This window comes from Etheostoma cragini, chromosome 23 (genome assembly GCF_013103735.1).
Source record: "Etheostoma cragini isolate CJK2018 chromosome 23, CSU_Ecrag_1.0, whole genome shotgun sequence".
NCBI lineage: Eukaryota > Metazoa > Chordata > Actinopteri > Perciformes > Percidae > Etheostoma > Etheostoma cragini.
In genome coordinates this window covers 14803053-14830894 of record NC_048429.1, presented here as the reverse complement: position 1 = coordinate 14830894, position 27842 = coordinate 14803053, and the positions used below count along the sequence as shown (strand labels likewise).

Sequence of the window (27842 nt, the reverse complement as noted above, 5' to 3'; positions counted from 1 at the left end):
GTCCCCAGAACGTTAAACCAGCTTTCCATTACAACCAAAGCACAATCAAAACCTACCCAAACCTAACCTTCAGGGAACCAAAACCAACAACAAACATTGCCAGAACCAAAGATTGTTAGCTGGGGTATGTGTTGGAAGGTAAAATTATACAGTTTTTTTCAGTTTGTCCTTTTTGCTACTTTTACATCTTTTTGAAAATAAAATACTATTTGTGCCTACGCCACTGGTATTCAGCCAATGTGAGACTCCGTTTATTTGCGTGATAGAAAAACATGACGCCTGGGTGGATGCATAGAGATCATATTAGAACACGTGATCCAATGCTTTGCAAAGAAGTGGTGAAAGCGAAAGCACATTACTCAGTATACAGTAGTACGTCGCAGTGTGAGGATGAACAACACCGGACATGGTTTACAAGGTGAACTTGTTTTAGGTCTCCGCAGATCCGTCAGATGGACCTGGGTTCCTCTTTATTCTCTGTTATCTGTCTGCTCGGAGCTGCGCTCTGCTCCAACGGCGGTAAGTGCAGACGCAGCCCACTTTACACATGAGATAACATGATCAGAACTCCCCTTTCTTATTCAACCTTACTATACTTTGGTCCAAACCAGGGCACTGCAAACATAACAATAATGCAAAATAAACAATGTTTGCTTTTTTATTAATTACCATTGTTAGTCATATTCGCACTTTTCACCCACTATGGTTACCGTCTGAGGTTTTGTGTAACGTCAGCCTGCAACTAAACAGCATTTCTAACACAATTCAGTCAGGCTCTAAACAAAACAGACACCCCTGTAATAACTAAGTAGGCCAAATGTGCAGAGGAAATCAACACATTTTAAAGGCATGGATTTTCAGAATAAAATAGCTCTGCAGGTTTTACACTATAGCTGCAGCATGGGTTAAGTGGCCAAGACAAATTTCCCATTATGTGGGACAATAAAGAGAATCTTGACTTTTGAGACTATTTATAGACCCTGAGACGCTACAAAATGTGTAGGGCTACCCTGTTTTTTTTATTAACATTTTTTTTTGGATTGTTTAGAGCAATCTCAATGTAGCTGCAGGGAATTGGTAGATCCTTTTGAATCTAGGTCTTACAGTTTGAAGAGATAACTTTTCTGTTCTGGCATCTAGGCATGTCATGTTAAACAAATTAGTCTATAGAGTTACAGTAAAGCAAAAGGTTAATCAATCAAATAGCATGTGCAAAATCGCCTAACAAAAAACCTGCAAAAATCCAACAGGTTTCATGCACAACTGACTTTGTTAGCTGAAACTAATTTAAAAAAAAGTGAACCATTTTAATTTTCTGTTGTTGCATTTCTGTTTGTATATCTGCATCCCAATTGTGATTTGCCACTTGATGTTTTTTCTTCCCAGACAACATCGGTTGTCCCTGTCCAAACATTCCTACACTGGCTCTAACTGAACCTCCACTATATTCCTGCTACCAAATTAACAAAACTTACCGCTACAAGTGCATAGAAGGTTACAAGAGGAAGGTGGGAACTTCAAATCTCATCAAATGCATGCAAACTGAGGGTGGTTCTGCAATATGGTCCATCCCCACCCTCGAGTGTATAGGTAAGATTAAAGATATTAAAGAGCTCAATCACAGAATCCATAAGAAAAATTTAGCTTTGTGAGTGAAGCAAAAATATCTCTCTATCCATATGCTACTTTATTTAGAGTAAACTTTATCAAAAAATGTATTTGTAGCTAATTCATACTGTCAAATTTCACATGTTGAACAAATCCTTGTGTTTCAGTTGACCCAAACAGACCACCTCCACCACAGCCACCAAAGAGCACAGTAACAAGTAAGTTCCAATATTTGTACACTGTAAGGTTTTAATATGTGTTGGAGAGAAGTGTTTTCTTTCTCAACATGTATGATTAATGGTCTGATCTTGCAGATATTCCCACTGGCACTACCATTATCACTTTAGTCAGTAAGTTTGGTATTTGCATGAATTCTGAAGATAGAAAAATACTAGCATAATACTAACAAACTAAAAATATCTAACTACTAATTATGAAACAAATTACTACATATGTCTAAGTCATCTGTGTTAGCAGTGGATGTACTAGTGGTTACTTTGTTGCATGTTGAAAATTGTGTTAGGATAACCAAAAGATTCTAGGATCCAAGTCAGTTTATGACAAAATGTAGGAAGTGTGTCACTGTAATGACTGGAAAAATATGAATTGACCCCCAAGACATTTCAAGAGATTGATAATTGTGTGCTGCCATTGAGAGAGCTAAATGGTTATTTGACATACTGTTTTCCTTGCATATCTCTGTAATGAACCTGGGCACGTAGATACCTGTTTTTATGTGTGGATTCTTCTTGCATGTGTATTCATTCCATGCAAAAACTTGTTATAGCAGGAGAATCACAGGTGAAACTAATAATGATGGTATTATTGTCATATAGACCCAGAACCCATGCCCAAAACACCTACATGGAATTCAGCCATCATTAATTACATAAGCCAAGATGTCCCCTCAGAAAAAAATCCCATTTAGTTTTGTAAGGCATTTTTGCATATTTTAGTGAGAAAGAGGCTGATTTCCCTCACAGGTTGGTGGAGACCAAAACAGAGCTAAAAGGAACTTGAATATTAGACTTACATTTGTCAGGTGACAGGAAACACATCTCCAAGTGAATGCTAATGTTGCTCTGTGTCTCCTGGATTTGTTTTTAAGCAACTGATAAGGTAGTAATATGCCGATGTTTTTTTATTTTTAGCTAGATTATTCTGCTGCCCCCAAGTCACCCAAAAAGTAATACTGCTTAAAAAAGTCGTAACATACAAAAAAGGACTTTGTTAGTAAATGTTGACATGTCACAGTACGAAAAGCACAGGTGTAATCATTAACAAGTGTGGCGGTGACTACAGTAATGACTAACAGCTAAATAGAACGGTCTTATTGTAACTTCCTTTCATAGAAGTAGTAGTAGTAGTATAGTAGCCCTACAAGTAGCTTTAATGATTGTTAATATACAGTAGCAGTTGAGTTTTGGTTGTCGTAGCAGCACTCTTACTTTTACAAGAAATAGTAACAGCGGTTGTAACAGTAAAAATACTATTAAACAGTGCAATAAACCAACACAAAACCTTGCATGGGTTTTTCTAATGTTTGTTAATTTCTACGTAGCATTTTATTTCAGCGTAAATATGACCAGTGTGTGTGGAAAATGTACTTCTGTACCACACGGTCACTCGAGAACTTTCCATGCATGAAAGACATTTGTACACCTGGACTCCCCTAATCCCAGCAGAACAAAGTTGGTTTTCTTCAACAGTAGTTTTTCGAATAGTAGTGATGGTAGAAGAAGCAACAGCTCTTTACAGTATTAGAAGTAAATGTATTTTTTTTTTAATCAGCATCAGCTTGCCAGCAGATCATCCAGAGTATAAGCACCGCAGCACCTGGTCTACAGGCCCAGACAGATCACTCACAGGCTAAATAGCATAAAGCCACACGTTATTCTACTTGCAGTGTACTAGCAAGGGCGATTTATCTTAGTGGGGTGGCACAGGGTTAGACCAATAATCAGTAGGTGGGTGGTGGTGGGGGGGGATTACAAACATCTACTTACAAATATAGAAAATATTGAATAGGATAGAACAACACAATGTAATTCTGCTGCAATGCTTGGCCTGTGGTATTGCTTCTTGTAGCTTTCTCCAAAAACAAATTGCACCCCATAATGACTTACAGAAGGACATTAAACCACTTAATATGCAACTCCACTGTATAGCCTACTACTGACTTATAGTGTACTTCTACAGCAAAAGAAGACATTGTAGACTGTAGATTCAGAATCACAATTAAAATGTGGAGTAATCAGATAATTGCCCCTCAAAACCCCTCAATTCTCCTGCAAAATGAAACTTTACATTCAAAACAATGTTATTTCTTCTTAAATGATGTGCTCAATGTAAAACACTATGATGAATGGAAAACACATCTTCTCCATTCATTATAATGACTTAGGCCTTTTTGTTCAGTGTTACACTTACTACAGACAGAACATACATAAGTGTGTTGTAAAATCTTTGAGAATATTGATTTTATACTCAGAACACACAAATACACAGTAACAAATATTGTATTTGTCCCACAAAAACAATGTACATCCCATTCCCAACCAACACAAAGTTGCACATACACCACATACAAAACAGAAGAATTTGCTGTACACAGTTACAGTAAAAAACAAAAACAAACTACTATACTGCATCCTCTCTTCTGTTACGGTCTGGCCATAGCACCTCATCCACATCACAAGCAAAGTTTTCCCGGGCCAAGCAGCGGGGGAAATATCGCCTAGCATGGCGATTCCAGCCATGAAAAGCATCAGCTGCTATATCTCCACATGCGTCCTCTATTAGAGGTATAACAATTTGTGGATTTCGGTCATACACTTTCCATCTCCAGGCAGAAAAAAAAAAATCCTCAATAGGACTGAGGAATATAGAATATGGAGGGAGATAAACAACTAAAAAGCCTGGCTGGGCAGTGAACCAGAGCCGCCCTGTGGAGACTTACGTTGTCCCAGATGACAACATACCTGAGCTGCTCTGGGCCATCTACCTGATCTGGTGGAATGAGTGTGTTGTGTAGGGTGTCCAGGAATGTGATCAGATGGGCCAAGGGTAGCATGGTGATGGATGATGGATGATGCCGTGGTGGGTATCGTGGTGGGTATCGCTGCACATATTGTGATGTTCCCTCCGCGCTGGCCGGGGACTTAAACAATGGCATGCTGGCCGATGACATTCCTTGCCCTCTTTCATCTTTTTGTGAGGTTGAACCCAACCTCACCAATGAAGATGAACTGGTGCTCCACTGCAGCCATCTCTAGCTCAAGGACTCTCTGAAACACACATGACAATATCAGAAATAGACACGGAGTGGTCACTATTGTGAAGCACAATCATTATGATTACAATATTAAAATATGTATAATTTACTGTATACAGTGTTAAGAGTATGCATCAGTTGTGGGACTCACTTGCACTTAGTTATATTGCAATTCTTTGACTCTTTCTGAATTGCGTTCAAATGGCAACCTGTAGACCTGCTTCCTCCTGAGATGTTTTCTGCGCAAGACACGGTCCAGTGTTTACAAGCTTACCCTATCAATATTTTGAAATATGTCATTGTTTTCTATTATTTTTCTTTGTATTTGCTGTAATGTTATGGCGTTGTTTTCTTGGACCATGTTAATGATTTTAGTTTCCTGTTCAGGAAACAGAACACGTTCCCGACCACCTTCTGTTGGTAATCTTTCAGTTCTGCCAAACAAATAGTAAAATACTGTAAAGATAAAGTAGGTATACATTTCCTAAATACTTGAAACAAACTTTACAGTATTTTTACAGTCCTACAGAACAGTCCACATGCAATACTGTACTTCCGTACTCATTGAGTACTGTATTGACATGCAGTACTGCAATTTTATAGTGAGAGTAGATTTTTTACCTATTCTCATTTCGGAAGTCGGAACGATGGATGCTACAGTGTACCTGCAGTACTCTTTGCCCAGCCTCCCTCCTTGTTAGACCATGGTTGACCACATGATCAACCAAAGTGGCTCGGATCTCGTCAGAGATTACGGTCTTCGTCCTTGTCCTCTGGCTCTGGCTCTGGCTCTGGCTCTGGCTCTGGCTCTGGCTCTGGCTCTGGCTCTGGCTCTGGCTCCAATGTTGGTTTCCATTGCTCCAATGAAGCGCTCACCTGTTGCCCTTTTATTGCTAATTGGAAAACTGCGTGACGGGTGTTTGCCCTTGTGATGAGTCAGTGTGCAAATTTAAATGGCAGTGTGTTCCTTGTGAAAACAGGATATTTTCTGAATGAAACTTGAGCCAAAAGCAGAGAATTGTGTGTAGTGTTTTGAAAAAAGTGTGTTTTAGAACTGTAATTTGAGTGTAAAGCAGGAATTGTGCTTGTAGATTAGCAGAATTGGTTCAGGGGATTGTTGAATGAGTTACATGTTGTGGTCATTGTGTCTCAAATACCACAATTTGAGTGTAAACAATTGAGAAAAACTGTAATATATTCAGAAACATGCACTTGACCTTTTATCTAGGGTGCTTTTTTAAGCTAATGAAAATATATATTTCTGTCTGCGCACAGCTTCCCTGTCAAACCCATTAAATTATTAAATATAGAAATCAAAACATCAGGTCGAGCAATTACACTTTAGACCTCCCATATCACCATAGAACTTCCCCAGTTAATGACTTACATCAAGAGTCCTTTTCCCTGGAATGTTATGTTCAAATGAGAAGCTCGGTTGGTTAATTTAGAAATTGATTGTATAGAGTATTTGTATAACGGTCATTTGGAAAGCACTTCAGTTAATACTTTTCCTTGCCACAGGGAAAGCGTGTTTCACCGACAATCTAATTCCAGTAACACCAAAAGAAATTAAATTATATATTGCCATGTGCAAAATTAACAGATTATTAGTGAAACTATTTCCCTCTCTCCTTGGTGCCGTCAGTTATTCTAAATATATACTTAACTAGTAGCATAGAAAACATACATTATGGAATAGTTTCCTTTGCTGTTGCCTGCTCTGCACTGATAAATCTAGTGCGTTCCAGAGAAGACCACGGCCTCTGTGTGAACTCATTATTTTGTAGAAATCTATTGAGTGTTAAACCATTGCGTAAGTGTGACGGAATTAAAACAAATTGGTGATGTATTTAAGGTTTTGTTAAAAAAAATAATCTTTTGACCAAATAATTATAAGAAGTCAATTTTTTCACTTGAAGCCCTGCCCCCCAAAAGTTCTGTGCACGTCCCTGAATATATTGCATGTAAGACAGACACTCCCCCCTATGGTTACAATGTCTATATATGCTATTTGGGGTTTTCCAAATAAACTCTCACATGAGTTTAAAACTTTATCTGCCACAGAGTTTCTTGTCAGCTTGAGGTCGGCAAACGCAACTTGCTTCTGCTAGGACAGTGTTCTAAGGTCATAGTACGGAAAAAAAATTGGGGGGGGCTAACATTCCGAGACAAATTTAGAATTTATAAGATTAAAGTTGTAAAGTTACCAAGATTACTTCTCTGCAATTATCAAACTTTGCAAAGTCATCCAGGGGCCTTATTGAACCATTTGGCGGGCCAGTTCTGGTCCACGGGCCGTATGTTTGACACCCGCACTAGCTAATAATAATATTATATACTAATAATTTATAGTAAAGATTGCACTTATATAATCAATATAGATTTGGTCAATGTGGACATTAGGGAGAACATTTCTTGATCACATCAAGTATTTGAATAGTGTTAAAGTTACTGGATCTCAAGTATTTAGTGTTACAGGTTACTGATTAAACAGTATTATAACAGTATTATAAAATATAAAAACAGCACAGAAACCTGGAAGACATGTCATGCCATGACATGGAAATGTCATGTGATCAATCATCCTTAATGCTCTGTCTTTATCTGCCAATGGTATACTGTTGAAATGAAACTGATTGAATGACAAGCCAAGCTACAGGAAAATCACATTCCTTTCTTTCTTTCACAGCCCCAATTATAGAGACAGAGACGACAGATACGACAGATACGACAGGGACGACAGGGACGACAGGGACGACGGGGACGACAGGGACGCGCCGGACAACATCAACCTCAACCACCACTGAGCCTAAAAGCAACAGCACCATCTCTATAGTGTTACCACCTGCCCTCCGTAAGCCTCCACACTGTTGTTTCCATTTATACTGGTGAAAAATGTATTTGAGTTCTGACTTTAAACTCAGAATTCTGACTTTATTCTCAGAATAACTGACTTTATTTTCAGAATTCTGACTTTAAACTCAGAATTCGGACTTTAAACTCAGAATTCCGACTTTATTCTTTAAACTCAAAATTCTGAATATAATCTCAGAATTCTGACTTTATTCTTTAAACTCAGAATTCTGACTTTAGTCTGAGAATTCTGACTTTAAACTCAGAATTCTGACTTTAAACTTAGAATTCTGACTTTATTCTCAGAATTCTAACATTATTCTCAGAATTCTAACTTTAAACTTAGAATTCTGACTTTATACTCAGAATTCTAACAGTTTTTTTAGAATTCTAACATTTTTCTCAGAATTCTGAGTTTAAAGTCAGAATTCTGAGAATAATGTTAGAATTCTGAGAATAATATAATAACTCCACTAACATTATTCCCAGAATTCTCAGAATTCTAACATTATTCTCAGAATTCTGACTTTAAACTCAGACTTTAATTCTGAGAATATACTCAGAATTCTGACTTTAATTCTGAGAATATACTCAGAATTCTGAGTTTAAAGTCAGAATTCTGAGTATATTCTCAGAATTTTGACTTTATTCTCAGAATTCTGACTTTAAAGTCATAACTCAAACAAATTTTCACTAGTGGCCTTAATCATCTTCCGTACTGTGTGCCAATTAGAAGCCCTTTATAATAACTACATTGTTTTTATAAACAATAAGCCAGAGACTAACGACCTTATGATTTCATGTTGAGTTTTTCATGCCACTTTCTACATCTACGCCTCTACATTTCAGAAAAATATCGTACTTTTTACTCCACTACATTAATCTGACAGCTTTTAGTTACAAGTTAATTACCAAACTATGACTTTTGGAACACAAAATACATTTGGTAAAAACATTGTTTTTTATTTTAATGAAAAAACATAGCACAGCTGAAATTATAATTATAATTATAATAATTATACACAAAATAGGTTTTGATCATTTCCAGTTTCTAAAATGTCATGATTTTTCTGCATTGAGTACTTTTTCTTAATGATACTTGCATACTTTTACTTAAATAACATTTTCAATGCAAGACTTTTACCAGTAACAGAGTATTCTTACAGTGTGGTATAAGTACTTTTCCTTAACTAAAGGATCGAATTACTTTCCACCACTTATGTTAAGTATTTCTCTCTTATTAGCAGGAATTGGAAGCACAACAACAGCAGTGATCGGCTGTGCTTCATTGGCCTTCGTCTTAGCTTTGATCGGAATCAGCCTATACTGTTATAAAAGGTAAGCTAGCGAAAAGCATATTACCATGACATTGGAAATTTCATTCATTCATTGAAAAATCAATTTGTTCGCTTGATAGAACTGATAGGTAAAGCAAAACCCATGTAAATACTTCAAAACACTCACGGGTGGGGGTAAAGATCAATACAGCATATTATTGTGATTTATTTTGTGGCATGTGTAATTGGAAAATTACATTTAAGCATGATTTCATATATCCTGTAATAGTATTCATAATATTCATTGCTATGCTTTTGTTCTCTAGGACTTCATTCAATTCATTTTTGTATGTGTCCACCCTGAAGCAGAGTCAACAGCTGTCTGTTGCTAAATCACCCGCTCAGGGCCCTGTAGTCTGAAAGATACAGATGTCCAAAGCAATTTTTATCGATAAGGCTGCAAAGCTGGGAAAATTTCTTACTGTAGGTGACCAAACAACGTAGCTAAATGAGCTGGGGCATGGGGGGACAGATGCAGAAAAGATGTAGAAACGGCTCCAACTTGTCTGAGTTTTTCCACCAAAGACCAACTCAGTACATTTTCTCAGCTGTCTTTAATTTCTGTTTCAACAAAGTCTCATTTCAAAAACGTCTCATCTCCTGCTGCACATAAAACCTCCACAACACATGTTTCTCTCATGGATGACAACGCGTGGCGCTTTGCACATGTTAATTATTGTGAGCTGAGCAAAGAAGTCTCACCCTCAGTTTCTGTAGGTTCTTTGGTCATGTGCTCTACCGTGGTAGAGGCTTGTTGTTCAGCTCTCAGGTTTCATGTCAAAGTCTATGAGATCTCTCGTCCTTGAAGCGCAGTTTAGGTCTCCCCGTACGACAAGTTCCCTCCACAGTACTGAGTGGTAAATGTGAAATAGATAGATGGATGGATAGATAGATAGATAGATAGATAGATAGATAGATAGATAGATAGATAGATAGATAGATAGATAGATAGATAGATAGATAGATAGATGGGAAATTATAGTGTTATATAAGTGAAATTTAGGTAAAACAGTTTGGTTTTGCAAACCCATGTGCCTCCTTATTGAAAACACGCATTTACACTAGGGGTATAGTATCGCGATTTTTGTCTGTGGCAAAACTGTATCGATACACAGACGGCAAGTATGGATCTTCTATTATATAACTGTTGGTCAGTTTGTCTGCTTGACAATCCCATTTTGCAGTAATGACATCAAATGAGATGAAGTGAGATTTTTTTTTTTTTTACCTGGAATCTGACTGTGAGCTGAACAATTTCCTTCAGGGAATCAATAATGTTTGTTTTTTTTTCATCCTGATTCGGATTGGTTATCATTTCAGTAGTTATGATCTCATCACTGTTTCTTTTTTTGTAGGAAGTCAAGAAACAGAAGGCCACCGGAGCCAACAGAAGAACAGCTATACTTGAATGCTGCTCCAAGTTCCATCAGAGTTTGTCCTACGTGACGTGGCGCTGGCGCAGAGAGAAGCCACGCGGCCTAACTAGTCTATATCGCCGCTGTTTCACTGACAAGGATTTCAGGATAGTTCCGGTGCCGCTGTGTTGGCATTCTAAGCTCCGTTTGATTCAGCAAACATCCTCCGAGCTAGAACTGACAAATTATTTAAATCTTTTTTTTGTTGAGAGAAATCCTCATCACTCACTCTCAAAAATGTTTGATACTGGTAGTTAAGTTAATGAAACAAACATAAATTACAACACATTTTCAATTCCTACTGCATGAGCCCTGTTTCTGTGTGTAACGTAGAGTTTTTCCTGCGTGTCTCTACGACGTTTAGCGTTAGACAGCCAATCACAGACATTATTACATCTTGGTACAAGAATGCTGCGTGCTTATTGGCTCATTGACACTGAGATTTACTCCTTAGGTATTGAAATAGGGTGTCAAATGACGAGGTATTTTTCGAAACTCGATACTTTGGAGGCAGTTCAGTCGGTGCCTAAAGAGTATTGACTTCGACATCCGTTTCTCCTCCCTACGTTCACATGTTCCACCAAAACAAGTTCCTTCCCGAGGCTGAGGGCCGCACCTGTGCCCGGGTCTTAGTGCCGGACAAAAGACAATTGTGACTGGAATGCTGTGTGGACTGGCCAGACCCTGTCACTGGCAATGCTAGACTACAGAGTTCCTGGAGCTCACAGGGTCATCCCCATGCAGTGAAGAACCGCCTTGTTCTTATTAGATTGTGTGATCGCCTCCATGAGCTTAATGGCTGGCTTGGTATGACATTTGTTGTTTGCACATTTCCAAAAAGTTTAACTCACAACTTTTTTTTGGAGCAGATCTCAACCAAATATGTAAACTGCACATAAGGAACTTTCATTTTAAAGACGTTGTGACCATCTGGTGCTACAACAAGTAGCAGGTGCTCTTTTCTACCCTTGTAGGATACTGCTGGGGATATTCTGGATGTTTCTTTGGTCGCTGGTTCAAGTCCCCATACGCACCAAAGAAGGGGGACCTGGTAACTGGATAGGTGCCAGTTCACGTCCCGGCCACTGCCATTTAAATAGAAAATACAATCAATGAATAAATCTTTCCAACAAGAACAGGAGCCATAGAGCTCCACTGCTCTCTAAAATCTGTTAACACATCACAGGGAGGAACCTGGATCCCGGGTCACTGTTATAAGATATATTCGATGTACTATATTCAACTATATTCAACTGCTTGGCTGTGTAGCAATATAGGGGTGATTGTCACACTCTGTTCTCATAAAAGCTTATGCAAGCATTTCACAGGATGTTCTTTTTGTTGAAACATGTATCTCACGTTCTTTTATTGAAACATGTATCTCACTAAAGCACAAGGACGAAGGCCCAAACGGTTAGGACTGACACACACACTCACACACTGACACACACACTCACACACTATTCTGTTTGTATCAGTGAGGTTAGGACTGATACCACACACACACACACACACACAATATTCTGTTTGTATCAGTCCGGTTAGGACTGACACACACACACTCACACACTATTCTGTTTGTATCAACCTATAAATAAAGGAACAAGGAACTGTCTCGGCGCGACTCTCTTGGGTGTTTCAGCCGAGCAGGTTGCCCTTTGTTACAGTTACACATTTATCACAATAGACATTCCTGACGAATTAATAAACAACAGTCCATGGTGCAAACCTTTCTGTTTGGTTTCCATTTACACAGCCAGAGCTGTGTATCAACACTTTGCCCGTGAGCAGATATTCACTGAATGTGACAACGTGTTTTGGTTCACTTACCTTCAACCCTCTGGGGTCAAAGGGCATTTTTACATTTCTTTATAAATTCACTTTTTAAAGATATTTGTATATAACTGGATACCCATTTGTTTCATATCAAAATGTTCAGAACAAACTCAGCGTTCTGTAAAGGGAGGCCCAATTATGTTCCAGAGCAATGTGTAAAGCAATAATTTGGCCTTAAAGCTGAACAGTTGATGCTCGCTTTTTGCAAATTCTCAAATTTCTTGTGAAAACAAACCTAAACTCAATTGTTTTAGTGTTTGAAATGAGTTTTAAAAAGTCTTGGGTTCACAAAAGAAGCTTAAAATGTGAATAAAATAGCTTATCATTGTCTAAAATGCCATTTTGCAACATGTGCATCTTTTGTCCTCAGTGTTAAATAGTCACTAGCTGACCAAGCCTGCATGACTCAAAAATAGTCCCTTACTACAATCAACTAAATAGTCGAATTTTTTAAAAACAGCAGTGCCCAGCTGTTTTAAAAAAAGAAGAAGAAAAAGACCAATTAATTGTTGGATTTTGCTCTTTTTGTGGGACTGGTTGACAATAAGGAAAATATAAAGTATTGAGAATTGTATACTTCCACAGTTCATTCTTGTTTATTGGTTTCCAGCTGTGAATCTTTTGCTCTTACTTCAGTACATTAGGGATTAACGGAATTCGGTTTGTGCTGCTAAGAGCGCCAAAACATTGCATTTAAAGAACACATTTGTCTTTTCAAATACAATGTCTTACTTTTGGCTGGCTGGCTGTTGTTAGTCTCCAAACCAAGTAGTTTGCGTTTTTTTTTGTGTAGAATTGTGTGGGCATTGCTAGCATGACAAATGTCAATGCAGGAGGAAGTGAACATGTCGATAAACATCTACCGCCTCCCCCTCACTTCCCCAGACAAAAATAAATTATTTTAACTAAAGGTTGTGGGTTTTTTTTGGCCATTTTCAGCCTTTATTCTTGACAGGACAGCTAAAGATATGAAAGGGGAGAGAGGGGGGGGAATGACATGCAGCAAAGGGCAGCAGACCCTAGCCTGTCGCATTGAGGAGTAAACTTCTATATTTGGGCGCCCTCCCTACCAACTGAGTTATGTGGGCACTCTAAACCTTATTGCTAATGAATTCATTGTAAAATGTGTATCATTAGTAGCAATTCTTAGCTGAACATAGATATCCTGTATCACTGCCACGCTTTAATATAAGATTTCCATAGGAATCCCTATGATTATTGATACATGTATCAGACCTGATATTTATAAGCAACTGGATGTTTATGAGTATGATTAAAAAAAATCCCATGTTTTACATCAATGGCGTTTTGTGTGCCTACCTATGAACATTACTTTCTATTTTCATAAAAACATTTTTTTTATAATTGTCGGTGGGAAAAAGGTCTCTTAAAAGAACACAATGAACAGGCTGTCTGCTGAAACTGCACTGATGACACTGTGGGTTACTTTCATTTCCCCCTCCTGGGCTAAAATTTTGCTGAAAAGCTGTTGGACTGTTCCCAAGGAGCCGAGGCTGATTGCTAGCAGCTGTTCGGCAGGAACTAGGAACAGAATCCCAGAGCCGTCATTTGTGGATTGTCTGCCAAAGCAATGTGGAGTATTGTTATTACCAAAATAGGGCTGGGCAATAGGAAGAACATTTTGATGTCCAAATACTCTTTAACAAATACCTCAATGTCAGTATTGCGGATATATTTTAGGGTTGACAATTGGTGCTTTAACAATAATATATTCACACTTAAAATTTAGATGAATAATCATCAGTAATGTGGACATAATGTCTAAGTGGGGTAAAGCCAAGCAATAGAACAGCTTGAACAGTCTGGTAAGTTCAGAAAAGTACATCACTTCTCTGTAATACAGCTTGTAAAACCAGGAAAAGACATCTTGTTATCTTGTTAGCTGCTTTCATGATACACATCTTTTAACCATAAAATGTGAAAAAGTCCCACAAATGATATACACAAAAGTTGCCTTTTAAATAAAAGTTGACAAGTCTGCCAGCAAATTCTTTTTTTTTAATATACTTAGTGTCACACAATCACACTTTGCTCACCAGTTAACCCTCAGTCCTACGAGTGGCCACTGGGAGCTACAGGCCAGTAATCGTCTTTTCTAAAAAGGGCCTCTCAACTGGATAGAACACTCAATATTTTTCGATCTCTCAATTTCACAGAGAAAAATAAAAAACAGCAACTGCAAAAATCTGTTACAGAGACATTTAAATAGTCTGTTTCAACACTTAACATTATTCGTGGATGTTGACCTGAAAAGTCCTTTATCCAACTATGCACAAAAGCAGTTTTTATTTCAGTCCTGGAAGACGAGCAGGGTTAAAAAAGTGCCAGTAGCATCATGTGGTGGACCTGCTGGCCAAGTCTTCGTGGTATTTCCGCCATCGAGAGCACGTCGTCGGTCATGAGGAAGGCCATTGAGCCGATGCGCGTCCACACACACCGCTCGCACAATGGGCCGCCATCAGACACACCATCAGACTGGACAGACAAAAAGAAGGAGACTTAATAAATCCCAGCAAGCAGCGTCTCTGAGGCTATTACAGCTATGGTGCTTTTATAAATCTGACTGACAAAAACTAACTGTAGTTTCAATTTTTTGGGGGTTTGGTGGCGTCCAAAATCGCATACATACTCAACATGAACCACATGGACGCACTAAGCTGTAGTTTTTAACGTCACTGCCTGAGATCCTCCTTGCTGGTTGGAGACAAAATTACAGCTTTTAAATATGAAGATGGTGAATTGAAGTGTTATTATTGTTGTAGAGCTCCCTTAAGCCGTTTTCCCTTATTGAAAAAAAAGTCCCTGATACTAGCTAACAGGTACTTTTTTTAGCATCACCAAACTACTGATGGTCGTCAGACACCGTCTACCAAGAGCCTGGGTCTGTCCGAGGTTTCTGCCTAAAAAGGAAGTTTTTCCTCACCACTGTCGCACTGTCGCTTGCTCTGTAGGAAACTACTAGAACTGTTGGGTCCTTGTAAGTTCTGGAGTGTGGTCTAGACCTACTCTATCTGTAAAGTGTCTTGAGATAACGCTTGTTATGAATTGATACTATAAATAAAATCGAATTGAATTGGTTGGAGAGAATCGTCACTCATCACTCATCATTGCTAGCGACAGACGGGGTGTCCTGGATAAACCTGCCAGTTTTAGATAGTTCAGCCAGCGGTGTTTTATTTTGCTGCCTCCAGCTTCTTTAGAAACTAAAGGTGTCCTCTGGCTGTGGCAACAGCCACACGTCGAGAATCAAAAACAACACATCTTCAATGTTCTGTGTGTGTCGCGTCAGGTCACGGCAATTTCCTGCGGCGTGGCTGGAACGACCAGCCGCGCTCGCCTCACGTATGAGGCGGTATTAAACAATCTGCGATGGAAAAGGGAGGACGGGGCACCGCGGCCGAGTTGAGTAGAGCAGGTACCATGTAATGGAAAAAAGCCATTAGTTGCTGTCACGTTTGTCTGCTATGAACGTTGTCGGTACTGCCACACTGCATTGTGGGATACTTATGCATTGCTTACTGTAATATTTCACCGGAAATAGTATTCAATTCATTTACCGTAATGTTGGTTTCATACCAAGGTTTCGGACATACTACAAACTCTCACATGATGTTTCAGCCTACTGAATAGCATGTTAGTATGGTATTTGGGACGCAACTTTCGTTTTTCTTCAATACAACCGTCACAAAATGCTACCTGGCTCGTTTAGGCTAACAGTAACTCAGAGGCTGTAAGCATTTGGAGACACTTATAATACTGCATGTCCATGACAGAAACTGTGCTGTAAAATGTATCCTATTGACCAAGTCACAAACATTCTTAATGGCCCCAAGTTGATTTCCTGTTGCAGTGTATGTGAATAACATCAACATGGGGCCAGGCATGTTGCCTAGCAATGGAATTCCATTGAAAAGGTATTATGTGTTGGCGTAATGTGTAGCCAGTTTTATTGATTATAGTGAAAGTGTAGTGTTGGGAAATCTGCTCCGCATATGTTCTGCATGCAATATAGCCGGCACGTTAGAATATTACATTGGCCTGTTATGTTAGTGAGGACTTGATATGTTCTTACACATTTCATCTTTTGTTTGCACATGATGAATGCTGAGCCAGGCGTGGTGCAGTTGGGACAGTCTGTGACACAGCACGGCAGAGGATCGCCCACCTTCATCAAGGTGCTGGGCATCTCAGACTTCAGCAAGTATTCCTGGAGGGACAGAAAGTTGTTATTAATATAATACTGTATATGAGAGACACGCTATCTCAGAAGTGTTACAAAGTCTACAGTAAAAACATGACTGATCTCCGTTCAAACTCAAGTCAAACAGTTTGTATTACTCTTTGGGAAGAACTGGAAGGTCCCACACAGCTTTGTATAATGGATTACAGCTTCACAAGAGGGACCAGCTGGTGGGACTGCACTAGCTGAGCTGGATACATTTCAGAGTGTCTATGTTCTTGTATCAGTGTTTTATAGCCCTTACTTTATCACATTACAATCCATCTCTGGACTCTTTTCTCAAAGGCAGGAAACAAGAAAGAAGTCAAGAGGAGGCCATGGGTCTCATGCCCGCTAAAACCAGGAGCAGAGCCAGACATTGTAAGCATTGGCGCTTACAGCTCCAATGCTTTTTTTTTTTTTTATAATTTTGGGAAAAACATGATAGTTGCCAAGAAAGAAAATGTCCTTTGTTAATAGAACTTTGGCTCCATTGACTGCTGGTCCAGTCAGAGAGCTTGAGGGGAAATTCAAGGTATTTAAAAGAACCTAAAACTTCCTGGGCTTTAAGAAAACATGTTGGGCTGAAGCCCCAGAAGCCACCCGCTATCATCTGCACCAGCACTCCACTCCTGGCTACAACGCAGTGTTTTCCATTCGCATCCTCTTACCCTCCTCATACATTTAGCCGTCATAGACTTCCAAGCAGAGCTGCAACGATTAGCTAATGAATGGTTTTTAGTCCATTGACAGAAAATGTCAATGTGCACTGTTAATGCGCCAACCACAGCAATTTATTCATTTAACTTTTATGACGAAAAAAATTGAAGAAGTCACAAATTCAGCTTCAGTTTAGTCCTTACTTCCTTTGTTTCTTGAACGTGGCAAAAACCTGGACGGTGTATTAGGGACTCGGTTGCAAACAAGTTAACACTTCTAAAAGCACTAAGTCTAATCCAGACTTCATAAAACCTCTTGGTTAAATGAGGTGCTCATTTATGTCCTTAATGTACATCGTTAATTGGGAAAAAACTCAATGTCATTATACTGCGGTTCCAAAGTGAGGTGCTAATTACGTCCTTAACGTGTATCTTTAAATGGGAAAACAGTGGAGGCTTTGGGCCTCATGCCTGCTAGAACGCAGTGTTTACACTACATAGGCTCTCACACTCAACATTTAGCCTTCATAGACTTCCAAGTAGAGCTGCAACAATTGGTCAATTAATTATTTTAGTCCATTGACAGAAAATGTATCAATCTGTGTTCAGATCTTGTGGTTATGGAATGTTTTCTTCTTTTCTAGTTGGCAAAGTGAGGTGCTCGTTAACGTCCCTAACATGCATCTTTAATGGGCGCATACTTCCATTCTGCTAAACCGTGGTTCGAGCGGAGTAGGCTGTGTTTTGTCTTCCTCTGGACTGTTCAGGCGCCAACAAGAGCAATTACTTAATATGACTTGTATGACAACAAAAGGAAACAAGAAAAGAGAAGTACAAACAGTGAAGTTTATACAAATTCAGCTTCAGCTTAGTCTTTACTTCCTATGTTTTTTTAGTGTGACATGGTTCAACACATCTGCTCACTGGATGTCACAAACTGAATCACTTATTTTTAAATGGACCATAATCCATCAAATAGAAAGCAATAAGCAGTTTGGTTATGTTGTGGCAGATATAACCAATTAGTAAGATTTTATGACATTCCAGACTTAAACCAACCATTGACTCTCCATGAATCTTTTTACAAGCACCTAAAAACATCACACGTACATTTCCTGTACATTTAGTGTAGCCAGACCACAGGTTAAATTTTATTGAAGGAAATGAAACTGATTAAGCTGGCAGAATTTGAGGTAGTGTTAATTTCGTCAGACGAGACTAAATAGGTTCGTCAAAGACCTTTTCTTCCATGACGAAGACGAGACCGCAACAAGACTGCACCAGTCAAAAAACACAGACTGACTAAATTAACATGCATTATTGTTGACAATAAAAGACTAGACTAAAATGTTTAGCATAAAAAAAAAAACTAAGATAAAATCTCTTCATTTTCTTGATCTATCGTCTCCGTTTCATTATGAGAAAGAACTAGTGCAGTGCCCATTTGGAGCGTATGCCTGTTCCAAATCAGTCTGATCCATCAGGCGCGGCTCAGCTGCGGCTCATCTAGTCCCCTTTTTTTCATCTAGCCGTCACGCATCCAGGTGGCGATGTGGTCCTGGCGGGGGAAGGGGGAAGCCCGGTTCAGCCTGCTGGAGAAGCCGCTACAGCGCGTTGCGATGTGTTCCGGCCCCAGATAAGGAAAGGAGAGCTGGCAAAGCTGCTCTTAAACAGCTTGCAGAGCGGATGGAGAAATATATGTACAACTGCTGGCAACAAAACAATGTGCTGTAGAGCCCAGGAGCCCTGGCACTTACCTAACGTGTCTGCGTACGACTGTATTTGCAGGAAGAGGCTTGATATAAAACCAGATGCAAAGCTGCATTCAACAAAAATCATTCAAAAAGTGTATTATGTCAGGTAATTACGACATTTAACCCATATTTGAGATGTGTGAAACACTATTTGACTGAAATTTTTATCAGAAATAACCCCAGAAAAAAAAAACTAAAACTGACACACTAAACTTGATTAAGCACTTTGAGTTCTCTTTTGACTAAAACTAGACTAACAAAAAACGTGAATGTTAAAATATGACTAAGTTGACACAAGACTAAAATTAAATATAGGTGACAAAATTAACACTGTGAGTCAAGGGACTTCCAGAACCACAGCCAGGGATTTCCCTGGGTTTTTAGTAGAAGCTTAGGTGCAAATTATGTCATACACTCATTTGGATATTAGAAACATCATCTTGCAATTGTTTGCATAAAGCATAGTGGTTGTCGGTTCCATCGAGGTAAAGATCACTAAAGCAAAACTTGAAATAGCAGCTTCTCACTAACAGGAGACTAGCTGGTCGGTAGGAAGCATTGAACGTGTGGGTGGGACATCTTCCTTCTCTTGATCACAACCCTAACATCCTGTCAGCTACATTAAAGGATGGCCACAGAAAACAGAGTGAAGGAGGCGGTGGCGATGGGTCACAAACACTTTGGTTTGTTTTTCCACAAGAGGAAGGACTAGGTGATTAGACAAGAAGTGGAAAAAAGCCTCAGAAGATGGTGCAAATATTTTGTGCTGGCTGTTAATATGTGCAGAAGCTTAAGTATCTTTGCATTTGCTGCATGGCATTAGCTGTGATTTAAATGTGCAAACATTAATGAGCCTGCCAAAGCATTTTAGGAGTGTGTGGTAATGTCTTACCCCAGCCACTGTGAGGATGCGACGGATGGTCTTAGTGATGATAAGAGACGTCTTGGCACGAGTCACTGCCACATACAGCAGGTGCCACTCATCGTCTGCAATATCAGCTGAGCAGGGAAGAGAAAATGTTCAAAAGATTTAAATATTAACCACTTTTTAGACTGCCTTTAAATCTGCAGTAAGGCAATATACGTTGATGAATTAGCCTGGCTGAATTATCAGACGTGCTAAGCTCTCTATCATAGCACTAACATACAGGAAAGCAACCCTAAAAAGCAAGAGGTACTGAGTTGTTGGAAACAGATACAGTTACTCCCGTACAAGATAGGGCAAGAGAGTCTACCAAAAAGCTATAACGTAAAATATATGTGGAAAAAAAAGAAAAAGGTTTGTCCAAAGAAACATACCAAACGAGAAGTTGGGATTGTGGTGCAGGTTGTGCTCTGAAGAGGGAACCTTGGCAAAGTCATCAGTGACCATCACCGTGTCAAACTCCAGACCTTTCGCCTTGTGGACTGTTCCGACTATGAAGTCTGAAACAAAACAGCAAACATCGGTAACAACCAGTGCTGTAAAAGTATTCGCCCTAACAACATTCTTTGCCCCGTGACCCAAACACGTCAAAATAGTGTATTTATGTCTACCGCTCGCACACGTGACACAGAAATTCTGATCCCTCACTAGTTAATTTTATAGCTATGGAGTGTTTATTACTGCATGTATGCGTCTGTACTAAATCATGGACAATACCGCATTTGGTCTAAGTGCTTCAGTGCTACAAAGTACCTTCTCACATGTGTATTTTAGTCACTCTGTTGTGCTTGCTCTGTATAAACGAACGCAAGCTACAGCCGAGTTCAAGAATTATCAACAGGCCAGAGTCTTATGATGTAGCATTACTGAAATAAGGGTTATTCAATAGTTTATGTAATAGTTGCCAGTACTTAAGTGCCTTTACTGTAACAGTAACAGTTATGTACAATTAGTCACTGTTTTTGTCCCTGTATTATCAAAAACATAGCAAACCGTGACCCCAAAACCGATGCAGTATCGCCATTTCGATCTGAAGAGGAGAGCATCTGCAGGAACACACAGACGCTGTGTTTTATTGCTCTTACTTTTTCCCACTACATCTCTGGCCAAGTGCAGCAGAGTAGAGGCTCTGGGGCCTCATGCCCGCTAGAACGCAGTGTTTACACTACATAGGCTCTAACACTAACACTAAACACTGAACATTTAGCCTTCATAGATCTCAAAGTAGAACTTCAATGATTAGACAAGGAATCATTTTAGTCCATGGACAGAAAATGTATCAATCTATGTTCAGATCTTGTGGTCCAGAGGGAAACGTTTTTTTCTTTTCCAGTTGGCAACGAGGGGTGCTCGTTAATGTCCCTAACATGCATCTTTAATGGGCGCATACTTCCATTCTGCTAAACTGTGGTTCAAGCAGAGCAGGCTGTGTTTTGTCTTCCTCTGGACTGTTCAGGCGCCAACAAGAGCAATTACTTCATATGACTTGTATGACAACAAAAGGAAACAAGAAAAGAGAAGTACAAACAGTGAAGTTTATTTAAATCCAGTCCAGTAAGTCCAGTAAGCTCGTCTCTCCTGGTTTTTAATAATACATTTTTTATAATAAAATCACTAAAAGGGACTATAATCCATCAAATGCAAGAAAACCCAGTTCTGTTATATTCCCGCAGAAATAACCATTTGTAAGATTTTATAATATTCCTGACTTAACCAACCTGATTCTCCATGAATCCCATTATAAGCACATAAACACCAGACCAAACATTGGTATTTTATTGCAAGAAGTGAAACTGACAGCTGGCAGCTGTTGAGGAACAACTTGGTCTGAAACATGCTGACAACATGTGAAATAAAGGGACTTTCTACAAGTCAGCTACAAAAATACCAGAGGAAAATTGACATAATGTCTGTAAATTTCCAACAGCTTTTTCTTCTATTTCTGCACTAGGACGTCATATATGAATCTGAAAAAGACTTTCCTGCTCCCGACTACGATTAACTGCATGGGGACTTGTTTCTGTTTCTGTTTACAAAACGAAGGAAGGAATGGGTGTGGGGCCACAGACGAGTCTCAATAATTTTAATGAGACTCTTTAACAAAAACAAAACTGTATAGGATATCACTACCCTTATCCTTTAAAAATTATGTGTTGGGAATCAGACATCATACAACTTTCTTTTTTCAATCTGTGCATACTTTATTTTAAGATTTTTCTTTGCATACCTGCTTTGTTGTAGTCACCTTCAAAGCAACTTTCCAGGCGCTTGGCCAGTTCGGGGATGCGCTTCCCATATTTTTCAACGATACTGACTTTGGCATCCAGCTCAAGGTCTTCGGTCTGTTCAACGTACTTCTTCAGGGCCAAGAAGGGCCCTTCTGGGTTTCTCTTGGCGAAGGAGCGGATCAAAGGATCCTTGATGACTGAACGAAGAGCAAATTCAACATTAATGTCAAATTGGTAGGAATTTCAAAAAATGAAAAGAAAAGAAAAAAATCTCTGTGGGTAGATAAATAAATGTATGTGCATGAATCTCACATTTCCCCCCTTGCATCAGATGCCAGACGTCCATGATCCTATTCAGGCTGATACCTGCGACACCCTGAGGAAAAAGGTAGACCTGTAAGTGCCTGATTTTTTAAATGCTACTTAGACCGATACAACACGCAACCTAAAGTGTCTTTATGATATAAAATATGCTTGCTACTACTTCCTTGTGCTTGTTGGTTAGTATTTATAAACAAACTCACTCCTATGAAGTGGACCCGGCAGTGTGGGTTGGAATCAGTCAGCCGGACGGCTTCACTGAACACACTGACATTGCATCGTGACAAGATGGCCGTCTTCCCCCGGCAAAGACTGACGCCCGTCTTCATAGCTGCTGCAACCTTGTCTGCAGTCTCGTCACACACACCTCCTGTAGAATGGACATGCAGCGCACACAGATTTGCTAAAAAAAACAGTAACAACCTCAAAATTTGACATTACTTCAACTTCCAGGGCAATAAAAGCATCGATTTTTTTTTTATGAGAATCTCATATGTGCTTCTAATAAGACAACATATTTATAGTAAAAAAAAAAGAAAAAAAAAAAAAGGAAAGGAAAAAGTTTGCAGTGTTTACCTTTTTGCTTTCCTCCTACTAGAATCTTCTCCACTCCCTTGCACACTTCAAGGATGGTGGCGCCCACGTAGGCAATCTCAGCACCAAACCGAAAGCTCTGAACAAATTTATCAATAGCACGGGAGTTCATTTATTTCAGAGTAAAACACAAGACTCTCTTTACAACTGCCAGTGTATGATTAGTATTCACCTATGGATCGAAGGAATTCTACTTCTACTCCACTACATCTCAGAGAGAGAGAGATATTATACAATACTAAATCTGTGCAAATGCAAATGCAAATGCAAATTTGAAAGTGCAAATGCTCCCTTTTTTGTGCATGTGATTGTGTATACCTGTGTCAGGTAGAAGATGCGAGTGTGGTCAACAATGTTCAGGGCATTGACAGCTCCTTTGAAGGTGTAGATCTGCTGATGAGGATCTCCAACCAGGATTTTCCCACAGCGCTGAGACAGAAGCACATCCATGATGGCTGACAGGGAGGGAAGGAGGAGGATGCCATTACTAAGTTAAAACAAAATAACCAAAATGATGCTTTGCCATAATCCTACGAGTTACCGCATTATTACCTGGAGTGCAATCTTGGGCCTCGTCGATGAAAAGGACATCGAATTGGTCAGACAAGCAGGGCTTTGGGATTTGGAGCTGCCATAACTTAAGGTAACCTGGTAAATTAATAAAACATCTATTAAACACCTGTGTAGCATTCCCTCTATTAGAACAAAATTACTGTTATTTCATTTCACTTATTTGCAGTTGGCGTACCATCGTGGGTCATGTAGTACGCTTCTTTTTTTGTCTCGTTGAGATCCTTCATTTTGTGCCAGATCATCGTTGCGTCTTCCACAAACAACTAGGATTGCACAATAAAAGACATGTAAATGTAATGTAAATGTGACTGTGCAGTGCTCATGCTGTTTTTGCGATTCATATTTCATTGGAGTTTCCATAAAAGACTGACATGAACAAAAAAGTGGCAATCATGCCTATATGTATGTATAGCCATGTATAACACAGTACTTGGAAAAGACGCCATGCAAAAAAGGAAATGAAAGTATTGAAAAACATTACCGTGCAATAACAACATGAACTTAATAACAGATATTAATAAATTAAACCAAATACAGCAAACCTATTTAAATCATACATATAAAAAAATATTAACAATTGGTTCCCCCAGCAGCCGTTTTCACAATAGCCACTCGCCTCCTTCGCATGCAGATGGGGGCTGACCAGATGCTCATGCTCTCGCCTAATATTTATTCGCGATAAGGGCACGGTCACACCTACGCGAATGCCGGCAACCATCGCCTATTTATATAGAGCTTTATAAGTCTACTCAAAGTGCTTTTACATAGACCATGCTCCATTTCACACACACACATATTCACACAATGGGGGCTGAGGCTACCATACAACTGTGCCAGCTGCACATAAGATAAATTAGATAAACATTCACACACCGATAGCGCAGTCTTTTCGGGGTTTGGTGTGCCAACGGACATTTTGCAATGGGAAAAAAGGGTCGAACCACCAACCTTACGATTGGAAGCCGACCTACCGCTCTACCACCTGAGCCGCAGCCACCCGGCACAGTGCAGGATGTGACGCCAATGAAAGCCAAATGAGGTTCACCCCATAGAATGTATAGAGTCAACCACAAACTTTTTTGCCATCGGCTGAGGCGGTGACTACGGCATTCAATGTTCACCAAAGCTGAACTCCACGCAAATGCAAATTCCTTTGCTACTGGCAGCGAAGGTTTTATTCCTCGATGTGAACGGGAGGCAAACATTCACCAGTGTTTATTTTGCGCATGTTCGACTGTGCCCTCAAGTAGAGCTGGGCAATATTAGGTTATTATATTGATATCACAGTTTGGGATATTGATAAATGACACGTGTTGTCTTTTCCTGGTTTTAAAAGGCAGCATTACAGTAAACTGATGTCATTTCCTGAAAGCAGACTGTTCTAGCGGTTCTATTATTTGCCCCTAACCACTGAGATTATTGAGATTATATCCACATTACTGACAATCACCTATCAAATATTTTGTCAAAGCACCAATTGTCAACCTCTACAATATCGGCGCAATATTGAGGTATTGGGTCAAAAGATGTGATATTTGATTTTCTCCATATTGCCCAGCTCTACTCTAAAGGGTATGCAGTGTCACTTGTATACATGAAAGTGTTTGTACCTTTTTTTCCTCCTCGCTTATAAACTCTCTGAGGTGGTTCTTGGCCCTGCGGGTGCAGGGGACATGGCTGGTATTTATAGTCTCGTCTGTTGACGCCATAAAGGTGTTGAGAGTTGTGGTCACCACTTTGGCCTTGCTAAAGCCACCGCGGCCCTGAGGCAGGACAGAGCTGATGGCGAATGGCTTCAAGTTGAAGGTCAGGCAAGACTTATATCTGCACCAGGGAAGATCACAGAAGCACAACAAGTGATGTGGTTCTTAAATGGAAAACAACTTATACACACACCTCAAGAAAAAATAAAGTCATTACAGAAATTAAAAAAGCAAAACAATCTAAAGCCTGTCAAGAGAAGGTTGTTTTATTGGTTGTTAAACTAACATCAACATGGAAAGTTTTGCAGGCAGCTTAACTGTCACTTTAACTCAGTTAAGCCAACAGTGAGCATAGGTAAAAATATGTTGACTTTTGTTATATTGCTCTACTTTCAACGCTTAACATTGACTCACTGTATTGCAGACATCACGGTATTCTGGAAAATTTACTTTTTCCCCACATCCATGGCAAATGGATTGTTATTATTCATGCTATTATTATGCTATTTAGAAACATTATGAGTTTATTGCCATAAAACATTCTAAGAAAATTAAAATTAAAATGATGCAAACCATGAGGGATCAAACTTGATGTTATAGATTCTGAAATTTAAAAAAAATGTACACTGTATACAAAAAGTCGAGACAGAGCTCATTAACCCTATTAATGGGGGTTAATTTGGCTCCATACAGCACCCAACCAGAAGGCCAACCAACGTGGTTGGGATCCCAGCCCAAATGGTCTTACAAATGTACAAACACTACAGTCATTGTACAAATGTATTGTAGACCAAAACCTTTTGTGTTTACATTTACGTTTGTTATATATAGACTGGAATGCCCTGACTGCAAAGTGTTAAGAAGAACAAAGAGAGGTTTACAGGACATATTGGCTGAACATAAATATGCAATTTACACAGGCAACATGAACAGGGAACAACCAAAATAGTGACCCATCTACCATACAGTCCTGTGGGAATGAGCATGTACCACTGACACTAATGAAAGGGGACAGGAAAAAACAACTAAACCAGAGAGAGTTTCTGGATTGACAAACTGCCGGCTACTAGATACCCAGGCCTGAACAAAGAACTACTTTTTAGAGTCTTCCTGTAAACCATACCCTTTATTTTGATCTTGTTATATGTGTTGTAGTGATGCATGCATTGCAATTAACCTTTGTGGGTAGTTACGACAATTCTGTTCTATTAAGTGCAAAGGAGGACATCCACTGGTCTTTGGATAATACTACAACTCTGAACCTCCTTCTGCCAAATGGAGGCGTGTGATTGGTGGTTTGAAAGCTTATAGGGAAGTCTTTTCCTTTTTGAAAACTGTTGACTCCCTGACGTCTGAGTGTTTTAAAAGATTTAAGATGACCAAGCCATAACAATAAAGGCTTTTTGATTTTTCTACAGAGAGTGGATTGGAGTTTCTCAGAGTTTGGCCTCACACAATGGTTAACATCTCTAAATCTAAGGGCTTGACATCATTTTTTGGATTTATATTTAACAATCTCCAAACTCATCGGCTATCAATCTGACAAAGGTTTAGACTCTGGGGGGCCCCGGTGTAGCCAGTGGATATTTGGTGGAAAGATATTTAGTCCAAGACTTTGTTTTCTGTGTGACTGAACAACTAACAACTTGAGACCTGAGAATGGAGTTAATATCAGCATTTAAACCCTTTATCAACTCCATCAAATCAAATCAAACGGCTAAACAGAGCCTTTGCAATGCTACTAGTTGAAGGGCAATATTTCAAGCCAACACATGCTGTATGAGTTTATGTTACCCTCTTTTTTTACTTTTATACATTTATGCTAAATTCCATAATGCTCACAAAGTTCTTCACCTAACCAATTTTGAAGTGATTGCTGAACTTGCGGTGCATTGTATTTAATCATATATAAGCAGCACTGTTATCTTGGTTCCCTAGCTTGTACTATATACAAATACTGAACAGAAAGTGGTGTATATTTGTAATATACACTCACCGGCCACTTTATTAGGTACACCTTTCCAACTGCTCGTTAACACTTAATTTCTAAGCAGCCAATCACATGGCGGCAACTCAGTGCATTTAGGCATGTAGACATGGTCAAGAGAATCTCCTGCAGTTCAAACCGAGCATCAGTATGGGGAAGAAAGGTGATTTGAGTGACTTTGAACGTGGCATGATTGTTGGTGCCAGAAGGGCTGGTCTGAGTATTTCAGAAACTGCTAATCTACTGGGATTTTCACGCACAACCATCTCTAGGGTTTACAGAGAATGGTCCAAAAAAGAAAAAACATCCAGTGAGCGGCCGTTCTGTGGGCGGAAATGCCTTGTTGATGCCAGAGGTCAGAGGAGAATGGCCAGACTGGTTCGAGCTGATAGAAGGGCAACAGTGACTCAAATAACCACCCGTTACAACCAAGGTGGGCAGAAGAGCATCTCTGATTGCGCAGTACGTCGAACTTTGAGGCAGATGGGCTACAGCAGCAGAAGACCACATCGGGTGCCACTCCTTTCAGCTAAGA

The 27842-nt window shown here is 39.4% G+C and overlaps 2 protein-coding genes and 1 long non-coding RNA gene across 10 annotated transcripts in view; 2 read left to right on the top strand and 1 right to left on the bottom strand.

Annotated features, from left to right (window-relative positions):
• Positions 1 to 320: 320 nt before the first annotated feature.
• il15ra (interleukin 15 receptor subunit alpha) lies at positions 321 to 10712 on the top strand. Of its 8 annotated transcripts, none has more exons than XM_034863401.1 (9): positions 321 to 519; positions 1387 to 1590; positions 1776 to 1826; positions 1923 to 1958; positions 3400 to 3476; positions 7571 to 7599; positions 7636 to 7736; positions 8983 to 9073; positions 10428 to 10712. In XM_034863401.1, the coding sequence occupies exons 1-9, from the start codon at positions 453 to 455 to the stop codon at positions 10516 to 10518; spliced, it is 747 nt and encodes a 248-aa protein (XP_034719292.1). In that variant the 5' UTR covers positions 321 to 452; the 3' UTR covers positions 10519 to 10712. The 8 variants fall into 8 exon arrangements, with proteins under 8 accessions (XP_034719292.1, XP_034719291.1, XP_034719290.1 ...); XM_034863400.1 differs by having other exon boundaries at positions 8980 to 9073; XM_034863399.1 differs by having other exon boundaries at positions 3397 to 3476.
• A 3623-nt stretch (positions 10713 to 14335) lies between these two features.
• The window catches only part of fbxo18 (F-box DNA helicase 1), a 19555-nt gene continuing 6048 nt past the window's right edge, over positions 14336 to 27842 (bottom strand). Inside the window, exons 10-21 of the mRNA XM_034863356.1 lie at positions 25228 to 25441; positions 23793 to 23880; positions 23597 to 23692; positions 23363 to 23499; positions 23027 to 23123; positions 22654 to 22820; positions 22442 to 22505; positions 22129 to 22326; positions 20276 to 20401; positions 19869 to 19975; positions 16417 to 16551; positions 14336 to 14819 (exon numbers count right to left, since the gene is read on the bottom strand). Of these exons, the coding sequence (XP_034719247.1) occupies positions 14658 to 14819; positions 16417 to 16551; positions 19869 to 19975; positions 20276 to 20401; positions 22129 to 22326; positions 22442 to 22505; positions 22654 to 22820; positions 23027 to 23123; positions 23363 to 23499; positions 23597 to 23692; positions 23793 to 23880; positions 25228 to 25441 (1591 nt within the window). The 3' untranslated portion in view covers positions 14336 to 14657. The remainder of the gene's footprint in view (positions 14820 to 16416; positions 16552 to 19868; positions 19976 to 20275; positions 20402 to 22128; positions 22327 to 22441; positions 22506 to 22653; positions 22821 to 23026; positions 23124 to 23362; positions 23500 to 23596; positions 23693 to 23792; positions 23881 to 25227; positions 25442 to 27842) is intronic.
• Positions 24187 to 27842, top strand: part of LOC117938659 — a 10776-nt gene continuing 7120 nt past the window's right edge. The window contains exon 1 of the long non-coding RNA XR_004655457.1: positions 24187 to 24197. This is a non-coding gene — a long non-coding RNA (uncharacterized LOC117938659). The remainder of the gene's footprint in view (positions 24198 to 27842) is intronic.